Source organism: Neolamprologus brichardi, chromosome 18, assembly GCF_056152115.1.
Source record: "Neolamprologus brichardi isolate AB-2024 chromosome 18, ASM5615211v1, whole genome shotgun sequence".
Classification (NCBI taxonomy): Eukaryota; Metazoa; Chordata; class Actinopteri; order Cichliformes; family Cichlidae; genus Neolamprologus; species Neolamprologus brichardi.
In genome coordinates this window covers 13,301,507-13,315,190 of record NC_142121.1, presented here as the reverse complement: position 1 = coordinate 13,315,190, position 13,684 = coordinate 13,301,507, and the positions used below count along the sequence as shown (strand labels likewise).

The following is a 13,684-nucleotide window of genomic DNA, read 5'->3' as shown; positions in this document are numbered from 1 at the left end:
AAAGAAACACAGGAAATGTCCTTTTGCAGAATAAAGCCATGCTGGTGACCTTTCACTGGGAGAGAAGCACTTTGTGTGACAGCTAATTTTCTGCCTCTTTCCACCTGCTGGAACCAACAGTGCTGATATTTTGTTCTTCCTGACCCAAGTTTGTCAGGAAGATGTGAAAGTGCTTCTTTTTTCCCTCCCCTCTCGTCATACTTCTTACATGTCCAAATGATCTTTCTGCGTATTTTAACTGAAACGCTAAACTCTTAAACCAGGGGTGTAAAACATAAGGCCCGAGGGGCGTAAAAATCTATGGAAAATAAGGCAGGGTGCATATATTTTGGACTTTTATTTTAATAAGTTTTGCATCTTCTCCTACTGATAAAGACCTCCACCATGGCCATTCATACTACACCAAAGTAATTAAATAACAGATGCTCAGTAAAACGTAACAGGATATTTTCTGTGAATGAACAGAAACTTTCATTCACAGTAAATTTAACATGCATTTCTTCCAATTTAAATTCAACTTCCTTTTATTTACAGCTGCATTTCTTCATCATGTTGAAAAACTAAAAAAAGGTCTGTTAAATTGCACTGCTTTTTCTTATGTGTAGATATCTCAGAGATTAAATGCGTAGTTAAACTTCTTTATCCTGGCAGAAAGGGGAATTTCACCTGTCTTGACCTCTTACACTTATCGCTTAATTGCCTTTTTGTTGTGATCCTCTCACCAGCAGATGGCGCTGTCAGCTCAGCTCTGATGCTGCACGCTACACACCACACCAAAGGACACACTCAGAAATGCTCCATTTAGCAAATGCACTGGCTTTATTGAATGTTAAATACCAAACCACGCACCTGTACGATGAGCTTGGAAACATACAAATGCAGTAATCTTAATACTCTTTATTTGCTTCTGTTTTTTTTTTTCCTTTTTAAATTTAATGCACAAAAGGCAGTTAAGCTTAACTTTTAACTCTTGCATGCTTGTTACAATAAGAAGCAAGGTGCTGTGCGTGAGAGCATGAGTACACACTGACATTTCCACTTTGTAATATGGCAGGGGGAACCTTGCTCAGCTCCTCTGGTGGGAAGGTGGCGAGATTTCACTTCCAGCATGCTCTCAGTCACAGCAGGGACTGCTATTTTTCTCAGTACAGTTATCTGCCTTGGTGTGGCAGTTGGCAGCATATATTGAGGTTGATTTTACAGAGAGAGACAGAAGAGGGGATGGGGTGGGGGGTGGGGGGTGGGGGGTGCATTTTTGTGAAGCAGAATGTGACAACCAGGCGTTTTGTCAGTGTCAAAAAGCAGAGAGAGAGGTTTCACTGATTGCAGGTAAGACATGCATACCACTGGAGTTCAATGAGTCTGGAGCAGGTGTGAGGTTATGCGAGTGAGTCTCCTTGGGGTGACGGCAGAGAGAAAGAGAGAAGGTTTTCTTAGATGGACCCTCCTCGACTGCGTTTTTGGGGTGTGAAAGTGTAGGTATCAGAACCCGGACTCCATCGAGCGGCAGATCTGGGCGAACACTTGGTCCGGCGACCTCTCGGCATCAATCTGCAGAGGGAGACAAACCGGCTGAAAACGAGGCCTTTTCTCAAACCAACAGCAAGCCCACGTGCAGTTGAGGACAGCAGCCTGTTGCAGTGCAAACTCACAGCAGACTGATGACCTCATTAGCTGATGTGGCATTTAAGCACCCACCCACACGCACACACACACCTGATGTGGCATTTAAAAGTTCAAACAGTAAATTTATTAAAGGGGCAGATCAACCCTGAAAGGAGCGCATGTGATTTTCTAATCGCTCTCATGTCAGTGGAAACATCAGAGAGGCGAGTAAAACTTCACCGAAAGTTGGTCCTTCCCTGCATTGCTGACATTAAACACAACATATTTCAGCATCTTGTCCATCTCAGGTGAAAAGTGTATAGTCATTTTTTAAAACAATGTTCTTCTGTCAGTGGTCTGGTTTTGGAAATGTCTGACTTCTCTTGAAAATAAAGGAACTAAAAAGCACTGAAGGCACCAAAAAACTCAGCGTCAGTGTCGTCATTAGAAGTTTCACGTTCAAGCTATTTTCTTTCTACCAAACTACACCCGCCACACATATCACAGCGGGTGTAGTTTGGTAGAATGTGTTGAAGTGTGTGTCTACCCAAAGACGACAGGTTTTTGACAAGGTGACAGGATGTGAACGTTAATGGCTTCCCCCTCGGCTGAGCTGCAATGTCCTTCTCTCGGCTGGTAGAAAGAAAACAGTTCCTACGTGGAACTGCGCTCTGAGCACCGCGAGACGAGTGCAATTTATTTCAGTTATACTCAGGAGAAGGCAGACATCTCTACAGCTCTGCAGCAGAGAATTAGAGCTCCTCTGGAAACGCACAATTGCCTCCAGTCTACGTGACTTTTTAAGTCGTTTTCTCCACTGAAAAAGAAGCTCGTGACATTGTGACAGGATGTAAACAGTAGCTGCACACTTCCTTTGGTTGGCGGGCGTAGTTTGGTACAAACACAATATTTCCTACATGAAACTACTTGCAAATAAGTTTGTACCTTTTTTTTGAGTAACTGGGAGACACTGCTGTGAGTGTTTCTTTTGTATTTTGAGCAGAGCAAGGTGAGTGACATCTGGTTTTATCATATCTAAGAGAAGATGGACGTGTCCATGGTCTATGCCTTCAAAAACGAGCCGCTCACATCTAAAACGATCCAGACGCAGGGTGTCAAACTTACCTTAGCTCATGGCTCAATTTGATCTAAAAAAGGCCAGAGCAGAAAAACGATCCAAAAAAAAAAAAAAGCATCACTTATAAAAAAACGTTTACCAGATTTACCGCACACTCAAAAAATTACCAGAAAACTGATTATAGTTATTATTTCTTGATAGATGTTTTTTTCCTCATTCAGTTAATGTTGGGAGAAAAAGATCATGAACAGCCTGAGATGTCTTTAGTAAAATAACACAACATCAACAGTTTTTCCCACATTCATCGAGTCGACTGTCCTGCTCTACATGTGGACTTGCAGATTACAGCAGAAAGGAACCCAAGGAAACAAGTATTTTCCATCACTATCAGTCAATTTGTCTACACATAGAGACAACTTATAGACATTTGTATTGTGTAGGAGGGATTATTAAGAAAATACAGTCGTTAAAGACATTTGAGCCATTCAGTGGCTCCACTGGGACTCTTTGACAGCCTGATTTTGGCCCTCTCGGCCTGCATGCTTGACACCACTGGTCTAGATGCATAAATCGCTCCACAAGCCTGAGGATAAACCATGGTCTGTATAAAAGATGGATCTAGCTTCTGGGTGTGAAAAGTGAAGCCAAATCTGTGTGTTTTTAATGTGTAATATCTTTGCTTATGTCCACAGATAGGCTGTAGTCAACAGGACTTATGAAGATCTTCTTATTGCATCCACTCTTTGTTCCACATTATATAATTAATCCAGTCCTTAAAATATCCTTATAGAACTGTTATGTTGTATTTCTTTGTGTAATTTCTGCTGCACTCTTGACTAGATATCTCTTTAAAAACACATTTTTAATGTCAATGAGACTTTTTACCTGGATAAATAAAGGATTTATAAAAATAAACTGGCAAAAACTGATTTCAGCTTCTATCCCTCTGACAGGAATGCTGTTTCCCACACAAGCTGACTTGATATCATTCATAACAGAGATTTTGAAGACATTATAGGCAAACATGCCATTTACAACAGTTTAAATACTGGTAATCATATTTGGCAAATAAAAGAAAAATCAATTTTTGGCACACCTTAAACTAGTTTTAAGGATTATCCTTAAAATAGGGCGATCGAGGGTGTCACGGGTTAACGACCTGCGACTAAGCCATTAGAAAATGAATGATGCTGAAAATGAAAATACTCACAAACCAGTGAGTGACAGTATGGTAAATATATGCATTGTTTATACTGTGTTTATTTGAAATGAATTTGGATACCTAAGACTAAGACTAATGAACCTTTACCAGCACAGCCGTGAAATCACGTGACCGCGACCCTGAACACAGCTCACCTAAATGGAGAGCAGCTAGCTCCTTTTACCCGCTGTGACAAACCAGACTGCCTGCTGTGAAAAAGGTCCATCAGCTCCCCTGTTTCTGTGTATCCAGGTGTCATCAGTGATTATCTTTCACCAGCTGGGTTTTGTCCAACTTGTCATTGGCTAATTCAAATCTTGGCAAACAAATCAAGTGGCAGAGCTCTCTGCGAGCAAAGCAAATGCAAGGCTTTTCCAAAAATGGAATAAACTGCCAATGCCAATTAACTGAAGCTAAATCAGAACGGAGCAGCAGGAGGAATGGGAAGCAGAGCTGGAAGACGGACATCAACACGATGTCGGAGCGGAAGGGAAAGTTGATTAAAAGGATTTGGTTAGGTCACACTAAACAGAGTTAATCATTACTTCCCACTGTAAAGCATCCAAATGGAAACACTGATGTCTGCTAACACAGATGTATTTGCCAGAAATATGTAAATGAGAATTTTAAGGACTCACACTGAACAACCTTCACACAATATTGTTTTGAAACTTACACCATCTTCAGCTATTTTTAGTTAAAACATTTCTGCATTGTTATTAGGAAGCAGTAAGCGGTCGGACAAAATCTTGTTCTTCCACTGGATGACCCTTTCAGCTGTTGGTGTTTTGAGACATTTGAGTAGAAACGTGAATATTATTTATTTACTATTTAAAGCATGCAGACTGCAAACACACATTTTCCACACAGGATTATAAGACTTAGCTGCAACAGAGTTAGCTTCTAGTTTTAGGTCACTTTTTAAAAAACCTTTAAATTTACTTTGACCTGGATGACTGAGAACCTTCACAGACATTTAAATTTACTTATTGTAAATTCTATTGTGCTTTGTTTCTGTTTTCCCAGCTTTCACTATTATTTCTTTTTCTCTTTTTATTTAATATGTATTTCTCTATGTTACGCTGTCTTCTGAGGCTGCAGATTGAGACAGAAGTAAGCTTGTTGATCTCATCGATTTGTTTCCCCTCTGTTGGCCATTAGAAAGAATGCAGGTTTAATGCTGTTTTCACTCCCTCTGTGTTTACCACAGCAGCACGTCTAGTTTGTGTTTTGTGCTGTCTCCCTGTGCTCTCTGTCTCTTTTCTCCTCCCTTTACTCTATTCCTTCACTCTCAACCGGCTGCAGCAGATGGCTGCCCCCCCCGAGCCTCGTTCTGGTTTTTCTTTCTGTTCTGTTTTTAGTTCTGGTCTTTGTTACCGTCTCTGTTTCCTGCAGTTCTACCTTGGGACACTGCAATGGACGGATTGAGATTATACTGTTGCAGTTTTATGCTGGTTTCACCTGAGTCTTAGATTTCTTGGCACAGAAGGATGACTTTGTGGATCTTGTCTCACATCTATTCCGTAAAACAAAATCAGTACCAACTGGAAGATGGATGCAGATTTGTGCAGGGGGTCTAGGGCTCCTTCTCCAGGAAATTTTGAAGCAAAACACATAACTTAAGCCCTGTTTACCTTTGTGATGGAAATTTTTGGAATAAAAACAAACAAAAATGGTGATTCAGAATTGCCCTGGTGTTTTCTTATTTATCCCTTTGGATCTTTTATGTTTTTACTCGGGAAGGCAAATGAGCATGTTCCAAAAATGGCACCACCACCCCTGATACCTACCCCTAGGAACTGGCAGAATAATTCAAACATAACTGCCTCAGTGCACACATAAAATGGATATCTTTGTAAAGACAAAGTCAAACACTTCAGATGAGACAGGGCAAACTATTCACACAATCCTTGCTTTTATTTAATGTTTTTTAACCACAATTTAAAAAGAACTAAATTAAAGTAAACATGAATGAATTAGTGCACAAAACACAGAATAAATTATATTATAAGACGCAAAAGCCTTCAGTAAACATGAAGGTTGGAAAGCCTGTTTAGATAATGTAGTCCGCATCTAATTGTTTGGTTCTGTTTCCGGCGTCATTAATACAGCACCCAATAAATTTCAGTATAAAATTCAATACTCTGGGATGGCACCATTAAAACTAAGCACATTAATATGCTATTCACATATAAATAATTTTGAATTATAATGCATAATAATACAAACCACTGTTACTTCTGACTAATGCAGTCTTTTGATCTAAGACAGGCTTCTCTCTGGTGAACTATGTTTTCCTTTGTTTTCCTCCTCTAAGATCATAGAGGCTGCGGAGGCCACCGCAAAAATACAGTAAAGTTGCAAACTCCAGTCATGCAGGACAGTTAGACTCACATATGAGAGATAACGAAGTGATTATTGGGAACTCTTCGGCTGCTTTTCTGTGAGTGAGAACATCCCGGCAAACGATTTCCTTTTAAAGATAAAAGAGCGCTGGGAGATGTTTGAAGGACATCTAAGTGTAAATGGATTTCCAGCCTAGACGAAGTGGATTTAAACTGGATTTGTTCCTTTAAGGAAAGTAAGCCTCCATATGGAATTGAACCTCTAACCCTTACAGAGTTTGCTTCCTAATCTTACCGTGTGCAGAAGCCTCTTGTGTTCGTAGTGAGCCGCCACCGCCTGGGTGTCGCTGCAGAAGCTCTCCACCCTCCTGTGCAGGACGCTCTCTCTGTCTGGGGCGGCTTGGAAGCCGGATCTCCCACGACACTGCAGGCGATTGGACATGGTGTCGGCTGAGCAGTTCAGCAGGAGCACGGCACTGGGTTCCCCCATCTGACACACACAATGGGTGCAGTTAGAAGCTAAAAGCAGGAACTTCCCTTTAACTACATTCGTCTGCAGGCCGGCCTTCATCCTGAATGATCCGCAGTCCACATTTCTATGTGCATTCATTCTGATCACTTCTTTCCTATTTTCAAATCTTGTTTTCATACCCCCTTTGTACTCGTATGTTAGCGTTGAATCAGACTTAATTAGCATTCGTCACAGTGACGTGCGACTCTTCTGATTCCTTCACTTCGCTCAGACCGAACTTTTTGTGCATACACCACGACTCACGGCTGACTTTGCCCCTTCTTTTATTCATGCTTCTGACCACATCCCGCTGTCTACTCCATCAGCTTTGTGCTCTGACCTTCGCTTCGTACTCCTCCGCCTGTCTCAGATCTCTGGGGAAGCCGCTGATCACGAGACCTTTTCCCTGCCGTACTGACGACACCACCGCGTCACACAGAAGCTCCAGCAGTGTGTCCTGCAGATAGCACGCACACAAACACACACGCAAAGAATGATTTACCGTTTATTAATGATTAATATATAACCAGAAACAGCCATATATAGTCCCTGCAATTTTATAACTCAGTATATTGAAGTATAATGTGCAGTACACATCTCCGGGGCATCCCGAAATGATATGAAAGGGCTCATATTTTATTAATGAATCAGTTGTTTACTTTATGAAATGTTAGAAAATTGTAAAATAAACGTTCCAAGAGCCTCTGTTTTTTTTTTGTTTAAATAAATCCACCAAATTCAATAAAGAAAAATAAAAAGGCTTCATCAGGAGCTGCTTGTTTTCCCCCCTACCAGCCCCTTTGTGGGTTAATCAGCCATGTATGAATGCAGGCCTGATTACAATAAGAGTAATATGATTCAAGAATACACACTGTCCCTGTGGCGCCGCTCCCGGGCCACTGGTGCCAATATGCAGGGCACTGACCAAATAACAGAAATCAAAAAATACAATCTAATGATACATGACAGCAGAGCCGAACCAACACCTGTCAAAATATAAGAAAAAATGATATTTAGGAAGGAGGAATGGTTTGTATTTGATTCTGCAGATACACGTCCATTTATTCACCTCTGTTAAAAGTGTTAGCGTAAAACATAAGGCCACTCTTTTTAGAATAGGTAGCTGTCTATTGTTCAGACTCCATCCCTGAGAATCGATTTCGTTCTTTTTAAATGTTCACTTAAAAGTTGGATATGTAACTGAACACCTTTCCAAACACCACAAAAATGGAATTTTCATGTTACTAATAGGGCTGCCACAATTAGTCGACTAGTCACGATTACGTCGACTATTAAAATCGTCGACGACTAATTTAATAGTCGACGCGTCGATTGAAGCTTTGTAAGATCCCAAAAAATGCAGGAATAAGTAGTAGGATTTAAGAGTGTAATAACGGACTCAAACAGGAGATGGCAGCACTGCATGTACAAGGATGCCAACTGCCGTTAAACCCCGAAGAAGAAGAAGCTGAAGAAGAAGCTGTGTTCCACAATTCATAGCTCAGCGCAGCTCAGTTTCCAACAATGGCAGCAGCTAGTTAGTTTTAATAGTAGTCTTATTATTCTTTCTGGGTCACAAAATAAACGTTTAACATATTTTCAGGCGAGAATGTAGCTGTATAAACCTCAAATATCTGCTCAGTTTATCAAGACACCACATATTTTCAAAAGCGCTCCGAAGACTCTGAAGGCTTTTCGGAGACGACTGTTAGCCACCAGCTCGATAGTTAGCCGGGGTTTAAGGCTCACTAGAGCCGGTGAGAACACCGGACTCCCGGCAAATCGTTTTCAAACCCACCACCGTCTTTCGCTACTCAGGTTAAACATATATAAGTCACTTAGATAACTTAAAAGTGATATTATTTGGCTTTTTTTTTTGTATTTTATTTGTTCCTGAGTAAATCGGTTTGGCTGAGATTAAAGTTATAGTTTTTACACAGCTGAATACACATCAAGCAGACAACTGATTATCAGAAGTGTGAGATGCTCGAGAATATACTCTGTGGTCCTATTATATTTTAGATAGCAAGGAGTTTATTAAACTCCATCGAAACAATCTGCAAATGTCATTAAAATTTAATAAACTATCATCTTGTTGTTATTTTTAGTTAACGCATACCTTAAAACACTTAAAGCTGTAAGCTAATGATAGTTATATAAGAGCAGATGCATGCTAGTGCAATAAGCTGTACTTTTATGTCCAATGGATGCATGATCTGATTAGTCGACTAATCGCAAAAATAATCGGTGACTAGTCGACTATCAAAATAATCGTTTGTGGCAGCCCTAGTTACTAATGCAAATTAATTGAAAGGAATTTCATGGATGGTTAGCAAAACCACAGATTTCTTTTCAAACCTAAATCTTAACTTGAAAGTTAACTAAAAGATTCAATTTCATATAAATCATAGAATAATATTATATACAAGGTCTGATTTATTATTGGGTCTCACATTATAAGTACTGTGTCTCAGTAAAAGTATATATTATAAGTTCAAGCTATGTGTTGAATTTGGAGCTAGGACAGCAGGCAAGACTCATGTGATGCAAGACTGAGCTGCCAGTCACTTCTTTTTAATCTGTGTCTAAGGAGGACTTTCTGGTGATTTTCTAAAAAAAATAATCTTGATCAACGGTTTTCCAGGCTTTCAAAGTTTCTTTGGACATTGGTTCCTTTTTTTCCTTTACTCATTTTCAGACTAGTCTTTGTCCATCCATCCATCTGGATGCAAGATCTCTAACTATCCCAGCTGGCATTAGATAGAGGCAGGCCACAGCCTGGAATTGCCAGCTGTTGCAGGGCTAACACAGGGAGACAGACAACAATTCTCACCTATACCAATTTAGAGCAGGGGCGTCCAACTCCAGGCCTCAAGGGCCAGTGTCCTGCAGGTTTTAGATGTGTCCTTGATCCAACGCAGCTGATTTAAATGACTAAATTACCTCCTCAACATGTCTTGATGTTCTCTAGAGGACTGGTAATGAACTAATCATTTGATTCAGGTGTGTTGACCCAGGGTGAGATCTAAAACCTGCAGGGCACCTTCCCTCGAGGCCTGGAGTTGCCCACCCCTGCTCTACTCTCTATACCAGGGGTATCCAACTCTAGTCCTCGAGAGCTACTGTACTGCAACTTTTAGATGCATCACTACTCCAACACAGCTGAATCAGATGGTTGGATTACCTCTTCAGTATGCCATCAAGTTTGGCAAAGGCCTGGTGTGTCGGAACAAGGACTCGTCTAAAAGCTGCAGGACAATAGCTCTTGAGGACTGGAATCGGACACCCCTGCTTTATACCCACAGTGGCTGAGTGGGTTGTATACCAAATTGGAGGTCCATGACTTGATCTCCAGCTCCTCCAGCCTGCACGTTGAAGTATCCTTGTTAATATCCTGAACCAATTGTGCCGCTTGTTCGAGAAAGCGGTTAGACTTTGTGTACAAGGTAGAAAGGTGCTGTATATACTAGTCCATTTACCATATGCGCAAAACACCGTGATGACTCTTCAAGGTTTGGGGATGTCAGTGGTGTCGGGCGATCTTGTAAAACTGATGAAATTCTGAATGTAGAAAAGTACCATCGCATTTTGATCCAATAATGCAACACCATCTGGAAAGCATCTGGTTGGCAACGGCTGAATGTTTCAGCATCACAGTGATCTCAAGCTCACTCCCGGGGCAGTGAAAGCATACCTGGATATACACAAAGGAAAACTATCGCAGACCTCAACACAGCCTGGACCTCAACTTTATTGAAGTAGTGTGGGATTGTCTTCATTGAGGACAGAACAAACGTCAGCCAATATCCAAAGCTTTGATGTTCTTCAAGAACCCTGGAGAAGTATTGCTGAAGACTACTTAAATAAACTTGCTGGAAAGTGTTCCTAAGAGGCTATGCTGAGGACTAAAGGTGGTCATACTAAATATGGACTTTCAAGCTTGTTACAGTTGTGCAATCTCTATTTTGCCTTATATCATGCATTTCCATGCATGTTTGCAAATGTTTTAATATACTTCTACACCTACTTCTCTCTTTTTTAACCACATATTAAAGAAAGGGAGGTGGCTCAAGACTTTTGACTATTCAATGTAATATAAATCAAACGCGCCCTCTTCAGTGAGCTGCTGGTGTTAGCTTAGGCTGTAGCATTGTTATCATGCTGTTTCAGGAAGACTTTGTGGAAGAAATAAGACTGTATTGTTGCTTCTTTCACTGGAGACGCTTCTGCTGGCTGTTCATCATATTAGTTTCAACCACTTCAATCTTGAAGTCAAATTAGCTTGGAGCTAAATTAGTGCAACACCTCCCAGTAGCCCGTCTCTGACATGCAGTATCACCGCATCCCTTCATAAAAGGTAAGTGTTTGTTGCATCTTCACTCTGTTCAGTAGGTGATTGCAGGGGATTATTGCTCTTCAGCGAGTGCTAGTGGTTATTCTACTAGGCTTTGCTGTCAGTCTTGCTGTAGAAGCTTATTAGTTCTGAGGCTACGTGATTAGTTTGTCTGTTTATTAGCAGGGCTGTTGAAGAAGTAATTGATGGCTTTTACTAGATGTGAGGCTTGGCCCAACTTAGAAGGGCATCATGGAAGAATTGTTTGCCACTGAGATGTCTTGGTGTTCAAAAATCCAGCTAGCCTTCTGGATCAGTTCATACTTGGTGTGGAGGGAATGTTCACTTTGTTAGAGGGCCTGGGAGTGACAAGAGTGAAAAACCTTACTATAACTTCGTTGTTGCTCAGAGTATTTTGGACTCACCAATTCATCTATTTTAGGAAAGCTGTCATAGATAAAAGAAATGGTATAAGGAAATGAAGGCATTAAAAAGTGTTCCTGCATAAAATATCATGTGGGGTCTTAAATTTCTCTTTTTAAAAACATAGTGGTTACAACTCTCTCCTTTTATTCCCTAATAGCTCGGTCCCTTCAGGATAATATTATTAATTGCGGTTCTTTCTCAGTTCAGACTTGGGTCTCTGCTAAAGAGTTATGTTGTAAATTGGCCTCAGGCACATTTTTCTATGATTATTTCAGTGTGTTATTGGTCTTTTTCTCTCTACCCAATTCATAGTCAGATAAGCACTGGTGATATCATTCGAGGTTGGTTCATGGAACAACATTATCCATATCATGGATGGAGAGAGTGATGGATTGTAACATGGTGAAGTTAAAGTATAGTTAACTTGACTTTGATCATTGTATTAGATGGATTGTTGTGTTCAAGTGTCTCACCCCACTAGACAGCACATTTTTAGGTACACTTCTTCTTGTTAATGACTGCTTGTTAACATAAAATATCTAACAGTGACTTACATGGCAGCAACTCAGTGCATTTAATCACATAGACATGGTCAAGACAACCTGATAAAGTGGTCCGAGCACCAGAATGGGAAAGAATGAAGATATAAGTGACTGTGTCAGTTACTGGGTTGCAGATGGGCTAATCTGAGCATTTCACTGGCTCACTGCCTTGCTGATATAAGAAGTTAGACGAGAATGGTCAGACTAGTTTGAGCCCATAGGAAGGCAACAGTAACTCAAATAACCACTTGTTAGAAGAGCATCCCTGAAAGACCACATTAGCTCCCTATTTGGATGGTAGGGTCGGAATTTGGCATAAACAACATGAATTGCCTTGTATCAATGATATCAATGGTTCAGGCTGCTGTTCATGGTGTAATACTGTGGGGAATACACTGTAGCTTACTTGAGCATTGTTACTGACCATGTACCCATCTTCTGATGGCTGCTTCAAGCAGGATAATACATCACAAAGTTCAAACCTCTATGCAGTTACCCAATCTAAATCCAAAAAAGACCTTTGGGATGAACACGTGACCATCCATATGCAGCTGACAAACGTTCTGCACCTGTCTGATGCTAAAAACACTGAGAAATGCATTAGCAAGGTGTACCTAATAAAGTGTCTGGTAGTATATATATTGTGTTATATTTATATTTGATTAATGTATTTCACAAACTAGTTACCATTCAATGCACTGCTTAACTCTGCATCACAGATGATGCTACTCTGCTACATGTACTGCAAACAGTACTGAGAGTACTGTAAACAACAGCTCTGGCTCTGTTGTTTACAGTACTCTCAGTACTGTGCAAACAAACCTTTTTTGACACTATTCATGAATTACATGTAGCATTTTGTTATGCTCTATAAAAACAAAAAACAAGCAAAGCAATTTCATAAATTGAACCTATATATCTGTAATAGGACAATATTGTCCAATTTAAAAGCTATGACTGTTCCTAATCACCCAATCCAATAGCATCACAAACTGAAGTCTATAAAACAACCATAATACCTAATCAACTGTTATAACATTGATAAAGTGAAAATTGATTCCAGCAATTAATACTATAATATATCCTCCACATTACAGGTAATGGGTCAGCTGAGGATGGTGTAAGTGGCTTGTACATGTGAATTTAATACTTCTTCAAAGACATTTACCCTTCTGTTATTGTGCGATGTCTGTCATCATTTCACTTAATGTTCATTAGTTGGGATAGATGAAAAACATTCATCAAATAGGCTGATCTAGGCAGTTAACCTGTGTTAATGTTTTAAAGGCTTTTTTGCCATAAGAGGAGGAAATAGCTAAGTGTGCTAACAGCTCTGCAGTTGTTAATGATTTTAAATTTATTCTCACAGTTTTTCACCATCTCACTATACTGAAAAACCACCCAGAACTATTGATTTCAAGTTAAAACCTCCTCTTCGCCCAGATAACATTCTGCCATCAAAGGTCAGCTGCCAGATGCTCCCGTCAATAACTGTCCGAGCATCAGGATTAACATTTCGTTACCAAAAAATTAAGTCTTTGGGAGAGATAAGACTGACGTTGTTTGTTTTCTTTAACTTTTTCCTGATTTGGTGATCTTAAGGCTTCTTGAGAAAATCTTACAGGAAGGAAGAGGTTAGGACG

At 40.2% G+C, this 13,684-nt stretch overlaps 1 protein-coding gene across 2 annotated transcripts in view; it reads right to left on the bottom strand.

Annotated features, from left to right (window-relative positions):
• Nucleotides 1-796: 796 nt before the first annotated feature.
• The window catches only part of ak5 (adenylate kinase 5), a 110,079-nt gene continuing 97,191 nt past the window's right edge, over nt 797-13,684 (bottom strand). The window contains exons 12-14 of one of the 2 annotated variants that reach the window (XM_006792327.3): nt 7,081-7,197; nt 6,525-6,653; nt 797-1,551 (exon numbers count right to left, since the gene is read on the bottom strand). In XM_006792327.3, the coding sequence (XP_006792390.2) occupies nt 1,483-1,551; nt 6,525-6,653; nt 7,081-7,197 (315 nt within the window). In that variant the 3' untranslated portion in view covers nt 797-1,482. Of the gene's footprint in view, nt 1,552-6,524; nt 6,720-7,080; nt 7,198-13,684 lie in introns of both variants that reach the window. The other variant, XM_006792326.3, reaches the window with a different exon arrangement.